The sequence below is a fragment of the Poecilia mexicana genome, unplaced genomic scaffold, assembly GCF_051168715.1.
Source record: "Poecilia mexicana isolate PSO_F unplaced genomic scaffold, ASM5116871v1 scaffold_2, whole genome shotgun sequence".
Classification (NCBI taxonomy): Eukaryota; Metazoa; Chordata; class Actinopteri; order Cyprinodontiformes; family Poeciliidae; genus Poecilia; species Poecilia mexicana.
The window spans coordinates 17,225,606-17,245,725 of record NW_028263371.1 but is presented as its reverse complement, the minus strand read 5'-3'; the positions used below and the strand labels follow the sequence as shown (position 1 = coordinate 17,245,725).

Sequence of the window (20,120 nt, the reverse complement as noted above, 5' to 3'; positions counted from 1 at the left end):
GCATGCAGCCCATAAAACAGCCTTTAGCAACAATAAATCCAATAAGTTTGTCTCATACAGATTTTCTTGAGTCTTTAGGATCATTGTTCTGTTGATGACCCAGTTTGAGTTTGGACAAAAAGTCAACAGTCAGACAGATTACCTTACATTTGATGGTAGAATACCTTACAAAGTTCGTAGCTGACACCATGGTGTCCATGTCTTGTGACTGCAGCATAGTGTGCTATGTCTGACAGGTTCTTTGGGTTTCTATCAGTGCTACTTTGCATCATGTGCTTTCCTCCAGCCTGTCCAAAGAACATTGTTGGAGGTTGCTAGTCGTCAAAGGACAACGACAGAATCAGCTATGCACACACTCACAGATCATTTAGAAAGAAAAGACCAGCTACTATGCATGTTTCTAGGACAGCGAAGGGAAGTCGAAGCACCAGGATACAGCCCACGCATGCATGGGGGCAACATCCAAACCGAGGACCTTGCTGCAGGGCAACAGTGTTGACATATAAATACAGGGTAAACCTGAACATTGTGACAAAAGCAAGCTTGCTTTCAGGTCCTCTAGAAAATGTACTGAACGATCCTCAGTGAGATCAGCAACAGGTTTTTACCAAGTTTCTCAAATAGCTATCCTTTTAATGTCTGTCTGCAGAACAGAGAAGATCTCTGGCACAGTAATGTCCAGACACTATGCTTCATGCTCCCTTAACACCAGCAAAAACCCATACGCTAAAAGTCATGAATGCACATTGATCTGTTGAATGTTTGAGGCAGCAGTTTGATCAGCCCGCCTGCTGAGGGAACACCTGGAGGAGGTGTGATGTACAATCAGAGTGGACGTTCAAATATCTAGACAGATGTTTCTTACCTTGCTCCTGATCTGTCCAGAGGTGGACACTTTCCGGATCAGCTTCTGGGGGCCTTCCTGCTCTGCCTCGCTGTCGGAGGACTCGTCCGCAGCCCCGCTGCCGGCGACAGCGCCCACCACATGGGCATGCACCCCCACGGCGGACGACACGGCCCCTTTCTCCGGCTCCTGTCGGGGAAAGGGGGAAAACCAGTCGGGGTTAGACTTCGGTCGGTCGGCGGCTCCCTTCCTCTCCTTAAGGCGGGAGGAAGCGTCTCTCCTCGCTGTCATCTCTCCACGTCTCTGAGATGCTTTCTGGAGCCTGAGTGGGCTGGCGGACGCATAGGGGGACAAGCTCGGGGGTGGAGAGACCACAATTTCCCCGCAACCCGAGTAGACAGATGGCTGCTATGGCCAGCCAGTCCCCGCCGACTGAGGCTGGTGGAGACCGCCTCGTCCACTCCGTCAGCCGGCGGACTGGTCCGTGGCAGGGCAGACCCTAGTGGCCGATTCACTCCAACACCCACAAAGACAGCGCCACTAACGGGAGTCACACTACATTTATTTATCAATAACTCAAAAGAATGCTGCGAAACTCTTTGACTATGAAGCAACAAATAAAGACAACTAAACTGAAACAGACGTGAGTAAAAATAATTATGGTGTTACTCGTAATGTAGCAGACAACGCACAATAGATTAAATTTGACATTTAGCCTTTGCTAGATGGTATTTCTTGAACAAGCAAAAGACCTCTGGCGATTAGATCCTATTTAGTTGTTAAGACACCCCCATAAAAATCTGAGCGACAGATACGCTCTGAACACGACCGCTCCAGGCTGAAGTAACACTTCCACACTAAAACCTAACAGTTAAAGCTCAGTGTTCGTGAAAATAAGTCCAACTGTTCACTTTTCTTTGGAGAAACACCGAAGAAGAGCCACCGAAGTGAGGAGTGCGCGGGCTAAAAACAAGTCCCCCGGCCGGTGTTGGACTTTTTACTAACCAGTTCCTCCCAGACTGGGCTGCGGCTGTAGGGGTACACATCCTCCATAGTCCCAGGCTTCGTTCTGCGTCCGCTCCGGGGAAGAGAGAAGAAACAAAACAGGGGTAAAGGTGGAGGAATTCAGCAACCTGCTTCGCCGCTCTGGCTCTTCGCCACCCCCGTGTGCGCACCGAGGAGGAGAAGCAGGACGTGGAGCCCTGACCGTGTCCTCCCACCGCTCTCTTCTCTCTCTCCCTCCCTCTCAGCTCGGACCGTGGCCTCTCTTCTCCCCCTGCTGCTCGCTTTCCTTCCTTCTTCTCTTTTCTTCTTTTGATTCTTTCTTCCCTTTTCTTTCTTTCTCTCTTTTCTTCTTTCTTTCTTTCTTGCGCGCGTTTTTAGCGCTGCGCGTGACAAAAGTCAAACAGCATTAAAAGTGATGGAAATATTGGCTGAGAGTATTAACAGATGAGATTGGCTTGGGGTCTTTTATGACCAGCATTGATGCTCAGCAGTGGCTGTGGATATTGTCAAAATCTTTCAGTTGAATTTTTTTTTTACCCTCATGAGCGTACTTCTGTCCAAAACTAGGTTGGAAGAAGGGTGTTTCATATCAATTAAAGATATAAAGATAAGATATAGATATACTAAATAAAAGCATTTTGTTTCTAATGAATTTCCAAAACATTAAATGTCTCATTTATACTGCAGTTTTTTTTTTTGAATGTATTGACTTTGCGATTCTGCATATTTTGGTACCGATCTGATGCCAAAATGATACATTTATAATCTAAATTTATCATCAAACTTCTGACCTTTAGGTATTTTGTGGTTTTTCTTTTGACTTGTTTTGCTAGAATCTGGGTCAGAATTGGAGAAAGTTGGCACATCAAAGCAAATTCTGTTTCAATTTAGAATTGTGAAACTACAATACAAAAAATAAAGTAAAAATACGTAAACCAATATCATATTTGTAATGAAGAAACCCCAAGTTTAGAAAGCTAAAAACATAATAAAATCCTAAAATAGACAAAAATGTAGTGTGAAACAAATAAACAGAGACTAAACATAAAATTGAATATCCTAAAATTAATTTAATTAATTAACTGCCTAATTAGTCAAATTATATTATCCTAGTTAACTTTACGATATTAGTAAAAACTAGATAAAAATCATGCAAAAGACATTAAAATTAAGTAAAAACAAATGAAACAGAACTCAAGATAAATTATTTAACATTTTAATAGTTTATAGATAGGTTAAAAAAATAGCTAATACAGTTAAAGTAAGAACATATGCTTTTTATTTTGCTTTAATAAAAAATTTAATTTAATTTAATAAAAAAATTGTTATCGCTTTCTATAGCAGAATAATAGACTATGGGCATTTGGATTTTATACTGGCTTTTGTGTAATAAAAATGTGCCACAGCCCCTTTTTCCAAGACGATTTCAGCTCGCGTTACATGGTAGTTACTCAATATTACTGTGTGCTTTGACTGTGTAATAACAGCTCAAAAGTCTCATCAAAAATGCGTTGTGAAAATGAAATTGTTGACCTTAACCAAGTTGGGGGCCCAGCGGAACTATTCTTTAGAGAGCTGGACGCAACGGAATTCTTTAAGCCTCGGACTCCTCTGTCCCTCAGTTATTTTCCTCCGGCTCCGGCACTATGAGCTGACAGATGTTATGAAATGGGAATAAGGCCGTTCCAGCCCAAGGAGTGACCCAAACTTGGGGCTTTTTATCCCGAAGGAACAACACAAGCAGCGGCAGAATGCATTACCAGCTGCTACGCGGCGGCACCACGGCGGCTGTGGCCGCTAGAAGGGTGCGGAATATTCTGGGTTCGGTCCTGGGTCGGGACGGCTGGATGTGGAGATTCCATGAGGTCAAACTTGTGAGCACAGCCTCAGGTAATCTTCAGGCTGGACTGCAGGGGTGACGCTTTCAGAATGCCCAGCAGGGGAAAAATCAGGGGTTCTGTTGGTGTTTATTCTAAATTCATGGACCATTGTTTGGGACAGCAACAGCTTGCTTCTCTGTTTTACTTCTACACAAGTAAAGACCTGATTGGAGTTTGTCTTCGTAGATTTCTGACCTCTGTGGTGATAAAAGCGAGAAAACTTGAAGGAGAAAGTAGGGTCAGCACTTGAACTAGTTTCTAGGTGAAAGGTCATTGACTCTCTTCTGTTGTCAGTTCTTTCAGTTCCAGTAGAAAATAATTGCCAGGCTAGTACTTACTGATTCATTTCGTACTTCTGTCACGGTATTACTTGTTCTGCAGTCTCTGTAAACATTTGGGCTGATGGTTTGCTGTTTGTATGTATAAAACTACTGGTACTAGTGGCACAACAGTAAATCGGTCCGATTTAAATAATTCTGTGATTGCCGGTCAGCTGATACTTACATGAGAAATCGATCTTATCTACCGATCTATCTACCGCCACTAAGTTCTGAAAATCAGCCACTGTCCCATTTTGCTTTATCAGTGTTGCTAACTTAGCAACTTTGTTGCCATATTTAGCGATGTTTTGTTTTTTTTCACACAGAAAAAATATCGATATCGGCCAAAGTCTGAATCAGCGCATCAGGCATTTCAATTGGCCAGAAAAATGCCCGTATAATTGCTAGATTCCAGTTGAAAGTAAACATTTTATTACAATATGTTTTTAACTGCGAAAAATTAACATATTGACTCTCATATGCTGAGGTGTGAAATGTCTGTTCATGTTTTTTCAGGAAATCAGAAATGGACCAAACACTTTTCTACACCAATGTGTAGAATGTAGATTTTGTAAAATGTTTTAAAGATTAGGGTGATGGCATTGAGAGCCTCTATTTTCATATTTAGACTTAAATACATTTAAATAACTCATTAAAATTCCAGTGGAAATGATAAAAAGCTGCTCAGCAATGATAAGAAGGGCTTGCTTGCTGCAGTGCCAATGGCTATTTTTTCCCTTTGAGTATTGAGAAGTGTAAAAATAATTTTCAATGCGACATAAAAAAAGAAGTGCTTTTCAGGAAGACTCCTCATCCTCTTCTCTTTGCAGGTGACACTGTGACGATCGGAGAGATCTCCTACAAACTCAAAACCCCTCAGAATCCAGAACTGGTTCCCCTCAAATACCGTATGTGACGTTCAGTGTTTGTCCAGTTGTTCACTGATCCACAGGCGTTGTGTTGTTGTCTAGATTTTTTAGCTCTCTGGTCTCCATTCACCAGTTTCAGACTCTGTGCCCCAAACGGTGGCTCAACATCTCCGATGGATCATGCAGAAGGACCTTTTGGGTCAAGACGTGTTTCTCATCGGACCCCCAGGACCACTAAGACGATCAATAGCCATGCAGTACCTAGTGAGTAACTTAAAAACAAACATTTCTTTTTGCCTTTTATGCATACGAGATGCAGCGAATAATTAGTAGAAGTTGTATTTAAGAATTTATGATGGCTGAAAAAGAAAATAATCACAGTGTTCTGTGGCCTAGTCAAAGTCAAAACCCCAATCTGATTGAAATGCTGCAGTGGGAACTGAAGAGAGCTGTAGATCCTTCATAACGAGGGGTGTGCAGTATGGTCTTAAAATTTTATCATGATATTTTATTGTGCTATTGTGATAGCGATGAAAATGATGATAAAAAACAATTTATTACTTCTTTTTTAGGTAACTGCAAGGTTCAGCATTCATACCACCACAAACATAAATGCTGCTTTTAAAAACATTCCTACTGGAAACTTCTTCAGGACACAGCATAAATAAATATGATTTATATCAATGATTTGCACACAGATACTTCATTTTATCATATTTACGGATATTTATTGATGCTCTCTTGGAAAAAAAAACATCTGATTTTTTATTTTACTTTTTTCACCAATAGCTGAAATTTATTGTGACAATGAGGAATCAAAATTCATGTCATGGCAAGAATTTTTTTCACGATAAATGTCCATAACTTTGATTATCCTTCTCTGAACTTTATCCTTCTCAGACGACCTGAAAAATGTAACGATTTTTGTAGAGTTTTGAGTGGGGGACGTTTTGAGAAAAACTATATTAATTGTTATTGGTGCCATTTTTGTTATTCAGATGTTCAATTTAATGAGTTCATGAGTGAATTTTTTTTCTTGTCATTGTGAACTAGGAGCTGACGAAGCGTGAAGTGGAGTATGTGGCGCTGTCCAGGGACACCACGGAAACGGACCTGAAGCAGAGGAGAGAGATCCGATCAGGAACAGCCTTCTACATTGACCAGGTTCTTCTGATTTCTGTTGGATTCGTAGATTTCAATCAAGTTTGATTTTCTTCTGGTATTTCATCACTTTCAACTGGTGTTAGTTTGATTTGAGTCAGAATGCTAGGATACAAAGGTAAACTACGACTGATGATCAAATCAACTCTGTATGCTGTTTGCTTGAACACTCAGTAGCTTTATAATGCAGTAAAATGACTTTCACTAACGATACGAGTGTCATCTGCAAACGCAGTGAACATTAGTCCATCAGTGAAATTGATAAAGAAATGCCTTGATTTCCATATAACATGATGCAAAGCCATGGGCCTAAATCAACTACTTTGATAAAATCACGGGTCAGACTGGATGTTATTACAAAAGTGTCTGCAATTGTGGAAGTTCCTCCTTACAGTGTAGTTTTTCATATAGAAACAAGTAACAAGTAATTTGACAGTTGAAATCAATTGTCAAATTAAAGATGCAATAATTAAAAAAATCGTATTCAAACCTGTTTTTTTTTCCCTTTCTGAGTTAAATTTCTAAAGCTGCGTTTTCATTACAAATGTTCGCAGAACTCTGTCGATATTCCGCCAATGTTGAAAAAACACACTCCGGCAATTCCAGTTAAAAAGAAACGCATTTGAAATCACACGTGAATAAGTTTTTTTCACGCGATAAGTCGTTAAAAATTATGCCACACCGTCATTTTCCTACCACTTCCTGTCATCTTCTTCGTCTTTTTCTGCCAGTAGTAACATCCGGTTGTTGATCACATGAGCAGCGTGATGCAAAAAAAAGTGTCTTCATTGCAGATTTTCGAAACTGTGATTCAGCCGAAAAACCACCTCATCCTTTTTCAACAACTTTTTATCAAAAAATGTGTCTTTTTTCTAATTTGGTGCCAGATGTAATTTATTTTCATAACTCCAATTTGCACAGTTTTATGCTCTATAGAAACACAGTCGGCGTTAAGCCTTTTGACTAAGTGCTAATACCAACGACATGAAGCTTCCAGGACTATTGGAGAATTAGAGATGACCAACAATGATTGCCTTGTAAACGACCAGTATGCATAAAATTATCACACTCCAGCACTTTTTTTTATATCAACTTACCAGTGTTGTGGTACTCGAAGTTGGTCTTGGTCTTAAGACGGGTCTTAAGACCATTTTTTGATGGTCTCGGTCTCGTCTCGGACTCGACTGCATTTGGTCTCGGTCTTGTCTCGCTCTCGGGCGCTGAGGACTCGGCATTTTATTTCAAGACCAGTCAAGACCGCAACTGTGAAAATATCACTAAACATACAGCATACTGTCCAGTTCATTTAACATCTTTGTTTTCAGTGGATGCAAAACGCACCGATTAAAATCCAAGCAACTACGTGTTTCTGTTACTCCCCCCACCCTCCCCACCTTTCACTCTCCCTCCTCCTCCCCTCCCCACCTTTCACTCGCGCGCGGCGCTCCAGGACATGCGCAGTGGTTTCCTCTCAGCGGCAGAAAATGTTTGTCTAATCGTCAGTAATATAATAGCGCTGCATAAATAGTAAGAAATCCGATGGCCACAGCTAACTCAGCAGCGCTTCGCTTTCACAGACGGTGGAGACAACGTCTAACTATTTTCGTCACTTAGAAAAGTAGCTCAAAGAAGGTAAGCTCCGTTAACGTGATGTTAGCAAAGCTAGCTGTACAGAGACACATAAGCATTGTGATGAAAAATGTTATCACTCACTGCCTGAATTATTGTGCAGAGATGTTGACTGACTTGTCGCATATATGGGACAACGCTATGTCCAAAAGTCTGCAATATAGTGAGGTGACATTCAGAAACAGTCGATTCTTCTCCACAGCTCTTTACTTATTAGATAGGACTGGAGTGTCACTCACTGAGAGCCGTTGTTCTATCAGATAGCCATACGCTGTCAGGTTAGCATACATGCATTAAACATTAAGAAGTCCGACCATCAGAGGAGTTGTCAGTTCACCATACGCAGCAAGTTATGACGAAAATAAGTCATTAAATTGTTTTCAATGATAACTATATAGATATACATGTGTTGTCATGGTTTCAAAGTGTATTTAAAGCAGGGTCTGGCTGCAGCTGGAGTCAGCTACAACACACGCCATTGTAAAACTCACTTAACCGCTAAGTCAGGATGCCATACAACTGTTAATAACAAAGTGTATGACAATCTACGTCATGATTCTATGTTGTTGATTAAATGAAATCTTATGGTAATGACGTGTCTGACAGATATAGCCGGTGTTCTATCACATAGCCATATGCTGTCAAAATAGCATACATGCAGTGAGTACCATGCCAGCGCATGCGCATTAAGTCCGACCGTCAGTGTAGTTGTCAGTATACGCAACAAGTTATGACGAAAACAGTCACGATGAGCGCCTTCTGCTTGGTTACTTCTTGCTTGTTGCTCCTTGGTCAGTGTTCATAGTTGAGCGTTATTTACCGTCAGGGCATTGCCTCAATTGCTATGTTTAATGGTGCAGACAGTGGTGGCTTCTTATATGAGCAATATGGGCAAATGCCCAGGGCGTTATGTTTTTAGGATGGCACGAGACCACACTTTTTAGCACATAAATGGAATATTTAATATTGGTAAAATGTATTAAGTATTTAATATCTAGGTGTTTTATGGGAATATGGATCTTTCAGATTATTTTGAGAAGCAATTTCGATCATATTTTACATTTTATTGTGTCATGTAGCGCGGGCCGCTGGTTTTGGTCTTGACTTGGTCTCAGACCCCAAAAGTCTTGGTCTTGTCTCGGTCTCGATACACTCTGGTCTTGGTCTTGTCTTGGTCTCGGGTTGGGTGGTCTTGAACACAACACTGCAACTTACATATAAATATACACCCCCATACTGGGTTAACTTTGTGAGTTTAGTAACCATGGAAACGCTTCTTATAATAAATATTGGCTCTTCTGACTAGAACACTGTGTTCTCTCTTCATCTCCTTTTGGTTTGAAATGTGAAAATGAAGGTAAAATACATCAATACATTGTCATTACACACTGGAAGGTTATACAAACATCCTAGTAGATTTGTAACAGCTTAGACGTGACAATCCTGTTGCTCATAGTGGCACCATGTTTGAATAACCGTGTTAATTTGTTCATTTGTTCATCATTCTTTTAGTTGAGGCGTTTCTTCTTTAGTATTCCCTCTGGATTTGAATGCTGTGCACCTGGAAGGATTTTTGCTCTTACTTTTTATTTTTTCTTCCTTTTGGACAGTTGCTATATATATATAACCATGGCAATAAGGCGATTTTTTTTTATTTTTACAACTGTGAGTAACTGATTATCATCTCTGAAACTCAGATAATACCTGAACTATGACCCAGGAGCAGAGAGAGACAGAGAAAGTTCAAACCATCTTTTCCATCGACCATTTGAAACGTTCTTCAGGTGATAGAAGGCCGACTTTGTAACTGTGTTTATGTGGCTCTGAAAGTTCAGTTCTGAGTCCAGACCTGAAGCTGATCTCTAGTTTCTAAATGTAATAACTGAAGCGGTACTTTGACTCTTGATTGTTCCTCAAATCAACAATCTTGAGGATTGTTGACTTGAGGTTTTCTGAACAGAAACAAAACTGTTCAGAAACAAAACTGAACAGTTTTGTTTCTGATCAGCTGGAGAAAGTCCTGGAACATCCAAGCATTGATTGGTTCTCAGCATCTGTTCAGATCCTGGTCGGGTTTGTAGTCCCCCATCTGCGTAATTATGATCTATTGTAAATATAGCTAAAGGGAGAATGTAGATATTAAATCAAAGGGATCCCAGTTTTGAACCTTGGAGAACTACTTGGACACGTTGTCCAAGTAGTTCTGTTGAGCTACTTTTATCCAGAGTGTTAAACGTCATCAAATATAAATATAACAATAACAAGGTTCGGCAGTTTTACTCAAGTAAGAATAGAGATGTTTCACAATAAACATCTCTACAAAAAATGTAGATCCGAACCTTGGAGTCAAGTAGTTCTCCAAGGTTCGGCATGGGATTTTTGTCCACTCAGATTAAAATGTACCTATTGACATGATGAATATTGACAGAAAACACTTTATATGTCCCCCAGGGGAAATTTCTTAGTTGTTGAGCTACTTTTATCCAAAGTGTTAAACATCAGCAAATATAAATATAACAATAGCAATATAAAATCTATAACACAAGTGTGAAAGTACAAGTAGTTAAGTATGACTTAAACATGAAATAAATTCAATAAATTACTTGAAATAACAATGAATGGCCCAGTCAAAGTCCAAATCTAAATCCAATTGAGAATGTCGGGCGACATTTGAAAGTTGATGTTCACAGATTAACTGTTTTTGACAAACGGATGGATTTGTAAAACTCAACTTCATTGAACAACAACATTATTATTTATCGCAATAATTACTTTGACCATTTGTTGTCCAGCAAAATTTGTTATTGTGACATTCTCAGTTGCCACAGAAACCATAATGAGGCATCCACAAGTTTCAGGAAGTCAAATTTAAGACTTTTTGACACCTCAGCACATTGATCAGCCACCATGTTTTGTTGGTGGCCTGCCGTTTCTATGAAAGCGTTATGTAAAGGTGACAAAAGGTTTTAGACGTTGCCTTCCTCAGAACCACCATCCAGTGTGGCCATAGTGAGTTGGCATGTATTTCTTTTTTTTTGTTTTTTTTAGGAGTTTTATGTTGTAATTTCCGCCTGTGGGTGCAACTTTCTGCAGTGTTGGATCTGATTACTGTTTTAGGGATGATAATGTGTGGGTGTGGATTGGAAAGCTTCTCTTTCTGAGGCTAGTTTGGTATCGTAGGAGGTGCTAACTAGAACATCCAAGTATTCCTCTGGGCCCTGTGCTGGTTTGCAGCCCTATATTCATGCTTAATGTGTCAATCCCCGCGCATCCGCTGTCCCTCCCCTCTCCTTAGCTCCTCTCAGCCCGTCTCTCCCCCCGCCGTTATCCCACCCCTCAAGTTTCCACGCAAGCTGTAGTCACATGGATATAATCCCATCCTTGTTATAATTTTGACATTTGAAGTCACCCCTGTGCTGCTGCCAAGCTCTTATGTAAGGCAGCTTATCTCCAGCTCAGTTGTAGAGCGAATCAGACTCGCCACCTCCACCGGAGCTGAATTTAAAGTGCTGTCAGTTCCATCTAATTATGAGCTTCAAGCAGAACGTCTGAGAAACTCGACGTACCTTCAGAGAAACGTTTACCTCCTGTTCCAGCAGGTAGACTCTCCCAAGAAATCAGCGTAGTCTGTCCACCAGCTTTTTTTTTTTCCTCTCAGGTTGCCCACGCCTCCTTTTAAAAAGTCTTAATAAATTATTGCATCTAAAATTAACCCTTTAAAATGTCTGAATTTGAAAATGCTTGATTGTAACACAGCAGGATCCCCCGACAACCACCCATGTCTATAATAGTTTTTCAGTCTTTGTTTTTTGAATTTGACATTCTGAAACATGTGGATACCCTGTTTCTGTTTCTGCAGAAACTAGGCCTGTCACAATAACACATTTTGCTGGACAAAAAAATGGTCAAAGTAATGATTACAATAAATAATAATGTCTGTGTTTCGTGAGAATTTATGGGATTTTTCAGTAGCGTCAGATTAATGTTGGACATCAAAACGGTCAGATAGCAGAGAAGAGCGTGGCTCCTAGTGTTGAGCTTGCATAAAATTCAGAGGTGGGCAGAGTACCGCAAAAATGTACTCAAGTAAGAGTAGAGATACTTTGACACAGTTTTACTCAAGTAAAAGTAAAATGTATCCGTCCAAGAAATGACTCCGGTAAGAGTAAAAAAAGTATTTGGTTAAAAAATGATTCAAGTACAGAGCAACTGATCCAATTATCAATCACAATTATTTAAATAAAAAAATAACAAAATCAAGCAAAATATATATATATTTTTCCCAAACCAGTTTCTTTAAAAAAAAAAAACAACTGATGAAACTTTAACAAAACACTGCAGGTGTGTGTCTGTGTGGTGGACTTTTGGTTAAAATTCAGTGGGTAGAGAATCCAGAAATTTTACTCAAGTAAGAGTAAAAATGTTTCACAATAAAACGACTCGGGTAAAAGAAAAAAGAACAGCGAAGTAAAAGTCTACTCAAGTAGATGCAATTGAGAAAATGTACCTAGTTACTTCCCAGCTCTGACCGAATGAATGCTTTGCTTTCTTTTGAACCTGAGAAAAACTTCAAATTATATAGAGACTCAGTCCAAGTGAAATCCTGGGCTGACCCCTGAGTAGCCTTGGCCTGGTTTGACCTCTCAGATGGTTCTCCTCTATAGTTACCTTGGGCTTGGATTTTAGTGAAGTTATCGCCTACAGACCTTAAGATAAAAGTGCAAGAGAGCCGTCAGTAGCTAAAACTCTTAACGGACAAGATCAGAACCAGCCAGGATCCGTTTCTGGTTCTTCTGGGATCCATTCGGGACGGAACAGAAGGCCCGTCTGTGCTCTCTCGATCCTGCGTCACTCGCATTTCTAACAATTATCTGATTACAGCGTTGGTGCCTAAAATGGACCAAGAGTTAAATTTAGAGCATCTGGTCCCCTCCACGGCTTTATAGCTCTGCTTCCCACACAACCTGCCACACATTTACATGTTAACCTAATTACACGGCCGCCCGCTCTGCGGTCCACCCAGACGGCTAAAGTTTCCTGTCTCTTGACGTCAAGACGGGCCCTTTGAATTCTGCTGAAGAGTGCGCTCGCAGTCAGTCGCACATGTGCTGCTCGGCAAACTAGATGAAAAAAAAAGAAGTTTTATTTGGTGGCCAAAAATAGGTTTTCCTAAAAGAGTTTTGTTTTGAATGTTTTTGGGACTTGTTTGGAGCATACTCAGCTGGTATTACACCCCAGGTTAAAAATAGTAAAGTGTTACAGGATTTTAAAGAAAACTATGATGATGATGATAATGGTTGCTTTTGAATTATTATTTTTTTTAAACAGAAAATGAGTCAGGCGTTTTAGTATTATAATACTAAAATGAAGTTGTTGGTTTTTTATTATGATGCATAGTTTTAAGTAACAGAGTGAAACTTTAGTTAATTTAAAGTTGCTAAAAATAGGCATTTATGCCTTATTGCTAAATTCAGCATTTTTCAAAGTTAGTCAGCAGTGGGTGGCGCTCACTAACTTTACTTAAACGTGTCACTGATATAAAAACTAGCTGAGTTTAAGCCTCCTTCACTCAGCAACAACATTCACACCTGGAATAGTGTCAATTCTAGAGCGACTTGGTTGTCCTTGCGTATGGTGCAATTACTAATCATAAAAAATATACTACATTTCTATGATGCTAATTAGCTATTAGCATGATTAGAATCAACAAAACAAAAAAAAAACAGTTGCTTGTTTTCCTTGAAAATGTCAGTCCTGCTACTTTAACAGCAAAGCTTCTATCAGTGCTCTATAACTTTGTTTAAATGTGACTTAAATTGTAGGAACGGTATTAATTTATTTATTAATTTATGCTTTTTTAAAGAAATTTAAAAAAAAAAAGGTTCTCAGACAGGAAGTAGGAACCTGAAGTTCGAAAGAGTTGAACTTCAGGTGTCCGTGTCACGAACGACCTTCACATAAGCATCACTGAAAGCTTAAATCGTTGACAACTGGATCTTCAGACTCGTGGTTGGAGTCTGCAGCAAACTAGCTCCTCAGAAATAAACACTGTACGATAACAGGCTTCATTTTACTGCCTCTACCTTTGCTCCAGTGTGCCGTAAGAGCAGCAACACAAGGTCGCGTTCTGGTCCTGGAGGGGCTGGAGAAAGCAGAGAGAAACGTCCTGCCTGTCCTCAACAACCTCCTGGAGAACAGAGAGATGCAGCTGGAGGACGGACGCTTCCTGATGTCGGCCGAGCGCTACGACAAGCTGCTGCAGGTCAGGACGGTGGCGCGCATCTCAGTCAAAACCTTCTGAGATTTGGAAATTTGGAAAGTGAAATAGTAAAAAGTGCTTTCTTTCTATGTCTGGGCTTTTCAGGAGCACACCAAGGAGGAGCTGGACAGCTGGAAGATTGTCCGCGTGAGCGAGGACTTCCGGGTCATCGCTCTCGGTCTGCCGGTTCCCAAATACAAGGGCAACCCTCTGGATCCTCCTCTCCGCTCTCGCTTCCAGGCCAGAGACATCTACTACCTTCCATTCAAGGTCCGAGCAGAGCCCTGCACTCTGTTGGCTTGTCTCGATAGGGAGGTTAACTGAGCAAACTGTACACTGACTCGCAAAAGTGACACTGAAGAGAAGCAGCCATCACCATGTTTTGATGTGTGGGTGGTGCGTTCAGGGTTTCCTACCAGCCTTAGCACTGTGCGGATAGACCAACATGAAGAAATGAGTTGATAAGTAGGAATACTTAATGCCTCTAGGATGCTGTGATGGTTTTTTGAGATTGTTGTGGCCTAAAATTTCAGATTTTTGCGGCAACCTTTTTCAAGTAGATGCAGTCACAGCTATGAATTTTTTTAAACTTTATATTTGCCCCACATCAGTTATGCCCATGACTGTATACATTGTATAAGCAGAACCTACAGAACATCTCAAAATCATGTTTGCAAAAAACAAGTGTTATCATTAAGTGTTGTGAAACAGGAAGTTAAATTAGAAGGGAGCTAAGGCGATTGGTCAGAATCCAGCTGATTTGCAGTGATTGGTCAGAAAAGAAGGAAATACAGAAAATGTTACAGTGATCAGTCAGATTTACAGAAAAGTTCTTTGACTGGTGAAAATTGCAGGTCTGTGCACAGTTTGCAAACAATGAGTGAATTTGCGTTAATAGTTGCGATCGCAACATCACAACTTCCTGGAGGGAACTATTCTACTTTATTAAGGCGCTGAATTGTTGATAAATAATGAGAACACCCCTGTAGCTTTTAGGTTTTGAATGGGTGTGCACTGCGAAAAACAAAATCTTACCAAGTATTTTCATTAGTTTCTAGTTCACTTGAAATAAGACCAAACTAAACTGCAAGCAGCTTTTGGGAAAGATGTAAGAGGTTTTTTAGAGTCTAATTCTTTAATATTGATGAAAATGTGCAAGTTCCACTTGCAGATTATTTCACTTAGAACAACATATTTTTTCCATGTTATAAGTAAAATAATTTCCCAAACGAACTAGTACATTTTCATCAATATTAAGTATTATTGACTTAAGATACTATTTCTTGCTGAAACATTACTTGTAAGTTAGTTTTGTCTTACTTCAAGTGTACTCCGATATTTGCACTAGAAACCAAACCAAAAATACTCGGTAATATTTAGTGTTTTTTGCAGTGATGCCTCCACTTCAGTTCTCATCTTTCCACTTCCAGGACCAGCTGGAGTTGTTGTACAGCGTGGGGCCAAATGTTGCTGCTGAAAGGTGAGACATTATGTTTGGAATGCTTTTCAGATAAGTTGTGAAGTGTCTCATGAGGAGCCTCGTGTTGTGTTCGACGTCGTAGGGTTTCCCAGCTGCTGTCACTCGCCACAACGCTCTGCTCCCAGGAATCCTCCAGTCTGGGCCTCCCCGACTTCCCTGTGGATAACCTGGTTGCTGCACTTCACGTTCTGGTACGATTTAGGAAGATAAATCAAAACTGAATTAACAAAAAGATAAAGAGAACAAAAAGTAAAAACAACATGCGTTATTGTTTATGTTTTGTTGCTGCAGAACACGTTTCCCATGCTGTCCTCCCAGCAGCTCGTCCAGAGACTTTATCCCTACAAGAACATCCTAGGAAAGGACGGACACACTGCGGTGGAGAGTGTGTTGAGTGTGAGTGCAGCAGCTTCGTTTAGTTTTAAGTGGTTCCTTCCATCAGCTTACAATGAAAACCTGACAGACGTGTTGCTCCTCGTCACTCGCAGCGGTTTGAGCTTCTGGACGGCCGTCGCCAGGCAGCGCCCAGCAACGTTTTGAGCGTCTCCTCCTCCAGTGACCGTGAAGGCCACGCGGATGTCACAGTGCAGGCTGCTGACAAGGAAATCACCTTCCAGGTATCAGCACAGCAACGTCTGCTGCCTCACACGTCTACCTGGAGTTAAAACCTTTTCCTTTCATTTGATCTTAACTTGCCTGCCGATCTTGGATATGTCTGGTTGTAGTTTGGTCGATCTTTCCTGTGGTTTTTTTCCCCTCACTCTCATTCTTCTCATTCTTTTGATGTTGTTGCATTGGAAGCTGAAATTTAAATTACTGATTGTAAGCAATGAAAACATACAAAGGCTGATTCATTTATCTTTTTTTTTTTAATCTTTTGTTAAATCTAACATCTGATTTCATTGGTACTTGATATTTCAGGAAATATCAAGGTCTCAAACTAATAAAATGTCCAGTTTATACTACATGGTATAAAGCTCCCTTATGGGGATAAGAGAGAAATAGCTTATCATCAACATACGTACAAGACTTTGAAAGAGTCCCGTGGAGGTAAATCCATCAAACTGATCATCTGATTGTTTTTGGAAATTAAATAATTACCTCTAAAGAAAAGTATGTAAAAACAGCTCAAAAGTTCAAGAAACTCCTAAGGACATTGCAGCTGAAGAGAAGTAATCCAGTTCATCAAGAACGTCAAGGTGTGAGCTGTGAATGCAGGGATGAAGGCATCTGGACATCCATTAACGTCCAACAAACATCCTACAGCGTTCAAACAGTCCATGCTGGAGGTCATTTGTTGGAGTGTTCGATTTATCCGTCCTGAGCAGAGCATGGTTAAAACTTCCTCCAAAGATTCCCTCTTCCAAACATCCCAAACCATTTGCTACCAAAGCTTTGATGCATTGATGTAATTTCAGGTTCCAGCAGGCAGCAAAGAGCCGCGGCCGCCCAACAGCAGCGCCACCTTCATCAACACACCCAGCCACTCACAGCTGCTGGCTGAGATGATGCAGTCGCACATGGTGAAGGATTTGTGCCTGATAGGCGCCAAGGTAGAGAACACACAGCTTCCCCACACACACACACAAACACACACACGCACACACACACACACACACACACACACACACACACGCACACACACACACACAAACACTGTCTGATGTTTCTACTGTTGTCATGGTTCCCAGGGATGCGGGAAGTCGGTGATAGCAAGAGAGTTTGCCGAGATGCTGGGATACAGCATAGAGCCGGTCATGCTCTACCAGGTAAATAAGAAACATCCAATCTGCTGCTGTTTGCAATTTTTTTTTTGAATCTGTGAAAGTTGGTGCAGAAAATAGGAACATCATCTCTACAAGAACCGTTTATAGGGAGTGCATGGAGTAGTTTTCTGGGGGGAATTATTACCAACTATGCTGCTGTTGCATTTACCAGCGCTATGTACCACAGTACAAATTTACCCCAGGAGAGACACCTGGTGGTGAGGAAGTAGTTTTTCCTTCATCAAGAAGAGTTTAGAGGGAGAGTATGATGTAAAATTGACTTTTTTGATATGTTATAATGTCGGGTCCCGCCTCCCACTCAGCTCCTCCAGACTAGCGGCAGCAGCAGTTATCAAACTCCTGGTGGAACTGCGCATCTGCTGAACTCATCATAAGAACTTCTTCTCAGTCCAACGCTCCTAAGTTCTTAGGAGCAAACGCTCCTAAGAACGTTTGCTAAGGGCTTAACTGAGAAACCTTGTGATGACTTCCTGAAGGCAGAGTTTTAGAAAGAGCAGGAGCTTCTTATAGAGACAGAGGCCCAATTTCAAGTCTATAAACTGTGAACTCAAATTCCGTTTAAGTCATGTTTGATATATTCAGTATATTTGTAGAAATTAAAGGAAACATGATTGTGCTATTAAAGAGCTCAATGAAAATACAGAACACTTCAAATGTCAAGCCTCATGTTTGTTTCAGAAGTTTTTATGTCGTTTCCTTCTATGGTCCTTGATGCAGCACCACCACAGGCCAGGGAGGGAACCGGCTTTTCAAAGGGTTTGGTTCATTTGACACAGTGCAGTGTGAAAACGAACCGCACCAGCTGAAAAATCAAACCGATTCTATCGCACTATAAAACATCCATAAAATTGGAATGGGACTGACAGCAGTGCTTTCTAAACATTTTCTGGTATTTCAGGGATTACTTGACTTTGTGTCTACAGTAAAAAAAAAAAAAAAATCTCCTTGTATAAATAACGGCTTTGATGATTTACGTGACCCTGGAGCCTCTGCTTTGATGGCAGTTCTAGGTCCGGCCCGTATCTGAAGCACCGATTCGGTGCAGCAGGACGACGGTCAGTCGCTCTCTAAGGAGACGCTTTCACAGCTCAGCAATCACTGCCTGGAACAAATGACCCAACTCTGCTTGTCTTCCCACTTCTACCCTTAAACTCTGCTGTGACATGTTACCATGATATTAAATATGACAGGGTTGCTCAGCAGAGCCCCCCCTCCCCAACAGAAAAAGTGCCATTAGGTGTTATCTGTAAAGCAGAGATATCCTGTTTAGCAGCCGGGTCGGATCATGTGGGGACGGAGTTAATAGAGCTGATGGAAAAAGACCCCCAGGTTTCTGTTCTCATTCACTTGGTGGGATTGTTGGTTTCGTTTTCTTTTTTCAAACAGTCTCTGTTGAAAACCAGAATCTGTATGTTACTGAGTCTTTGCTTAAAAGAGCCAAGTTTAGACGTTATGCATGGCTGCATGAAATAAATCTGTCACTTAGCTCAGCAGTCCATTGTCAGCCAGTCAGCTTTATTTATGTATCACTTTTAACGTGCTTCATAAAGATAAACAAACCTTCTCCAGAATAAATTATGGTATGATATGAAAAGCTGGACCAATATCATTATCTGATACCTGATATTTATCGATATATATCTCTACCTTCGCAACAGCGTGAAAAAACAACCAGACGGCTGACTTTAGTGTCCTGCTTCACTTAAAAGCCCCTCAGATGGAAATGAACGATGGTTACTTTTCAGAAGTTTTTGTTTACATCCGTATAATCCACTGATCAAACTTTGTGAATATTTTTTCACACATACAAGCTCAAAATTTCACTTGCGCGAATTACGCCGGTCGCTCGGCTTGACGAGAACAAACAGCTGCTGCCTCGCCGCGCAAGTTTCATAGGAAATGAATGGAGAGAAACATTTCTAAATGAACAAAATGACTTCCTTAAACCTTCCTGAATATAAAACCCTTTGAAATCTTCAGACATGTTTGGCTCGAGAAAATGAAAACTAAAAAAAAAAAAAAAAATCTACATACAGTGGTGGTTTTTGATGCATGGGCAGTTGACCAGGGCGTCATCAGAAAGGGCAGGGGGCACCCAAGAACTTGGAAAACATTATATCTTCTCTGTTCGTTGTCTCTTCAACAACTACTCTACTACTTTTATGCATGTGAAGTGAAATAAGTTTCCTTAAGTTGCTGTGGAGATCAAGGAGTTGACATTACCTGATTTCTGCGGGGGGTAAAAATAAATCATAATTTCTTGTATTTTAATTGGTTGGAGTGGGGCAGAAGGAGGGGCTTGTCCAGGGCACCATTCCTGTGTACATATTTCAAGATTTAAAGCTTACAAAGTTAGTCATGGTGATTAATCACAGCATTAAAGTGATCAATCTGATCACATTTTGTAATCAGGTGACAGCACTAATAAAAATCAGTCTGTCCGGTTCTCATCTTTCAGTTTGTAAGGAATTTGTTGTGGTCAGACATGACTTTGATAAAGACACAACATCCTCTGACTTTTTGCAACTTTTTTACGCTTTTTTCTTCATTTTTCTCCCCCTCTCCCAGTCACTTTTACTCAACCCCTCTGACCTCTGCTACTTGTTGTTTTCCTTCCAGGATATGACGGCCAGAGACCTCCTGCAGCAGAGGTACACCCTCCCTAACGGAGACACAGCGTGGCGGCCGTCTCCACTGGTAACCGCCGCCATGGAGGGCAAGCTGCTGATTCTGGACGGCATACACAGGGTCAACCTGGGAACTCTCGCCGTGCTCTCCAGGTACTCCTTCGTTTATTTCCCCTTCATGCTCAAGGAGTCTGGTGCGAGGAGTGTCCAGGGTCTTTTCCGTGACAAACGGCGGGCGTCTCGGCTAAACTCCGCAGCG

General features: G+C 40.9%; 2 protein-coding genes across 7 annotated transcripts in view; one reads left to right on the top strand and one right to left on the bottom strand.

Moving 5' to 3' along the window:
* dgkh (diacylglycerol kinase, eta) overlaps positions 1–2,125 on the bottom strand; it is a 62,923-nt gene extending 60,798 nt beyond the window's left edge. For 4 of the 6 annotated variants that reach the window (XM_014986767.2, XM_088012159.1, XM_088012150.1 and 1 more), the window contains exons 1-2: positions 1,850–2,125; positions 866–1,033 (exon numbers count right to left, since the gene is read on the bottom strand). In XM_014986767.2, coding sequence (XP_014842253.2) covers positions 866–1,033; positions 1,850–1,897 — 216 coding nt within the window. In that variant the 5' untranslated portion in view covers positions 1,898–2,125. Of the gene's footprint in view, positions 1–865; positions 1,489–1,849 lie in introns of those variants that run through there. The other 2 variants (XM_014986769.2, XM_014986775.2) reach the window with 1 other exon arrangement.
* Positions 2,126–3,461: 1,336 nt separating this feature from the next.
* Positions 3,462–20,120, top strand: part of vwa8 (von Willebrand factor A domain containing 8) — a 68,536-nt gene continuing 51,877 nt past the window's right edge. The window contains exons 1-13 of the mRNA XM_014986764.2: positions 3,462–3,739; positions 4,880–4,957; positions 5,052–5,182; positions 5,972–6,082; positions 13,803–13,970; positions 14,073–14,237; positions 15,398–15,447; positions 15,530–15,638; positions 15,739–15,843; positions 15,936–16,064; positions 16,866–17,000; positions 17,139–17,216; positions 19,854–20,014. Coding sequence (XP_014842250.2) covers positions 3,601–3,739; positions 4,880–4,957; positions 5,052–5,182; positions 5,972–6,082; positions 13,803–13,970; positions 14,073–14,237; positions 15,398–15,447; positions 15,530–15,638; positions 15,739–15,843; positions 15,936–16,064; positions 16,866–17,000; positions 17,139–17,216; positions 19,854–20,014 — 1,559 coding nt within the window. The 5' untranslated portion in view covers positions 3,462–3,600. The remainder of the gene's footprint in view (positions 3,740–4,879; positions 4,958–5,051; positions 5,183–5,971; positions 6,083–13,802; positions 13,971–14,072; positions 14,238–15,397; positions 15,448–15,529; positions 15,639–15,738; positions 15,844–15,935; positions 16,065–16,865; positions 17,001–17,138; positions 17,217–19,853; positions 20,015–20,120) is intronic.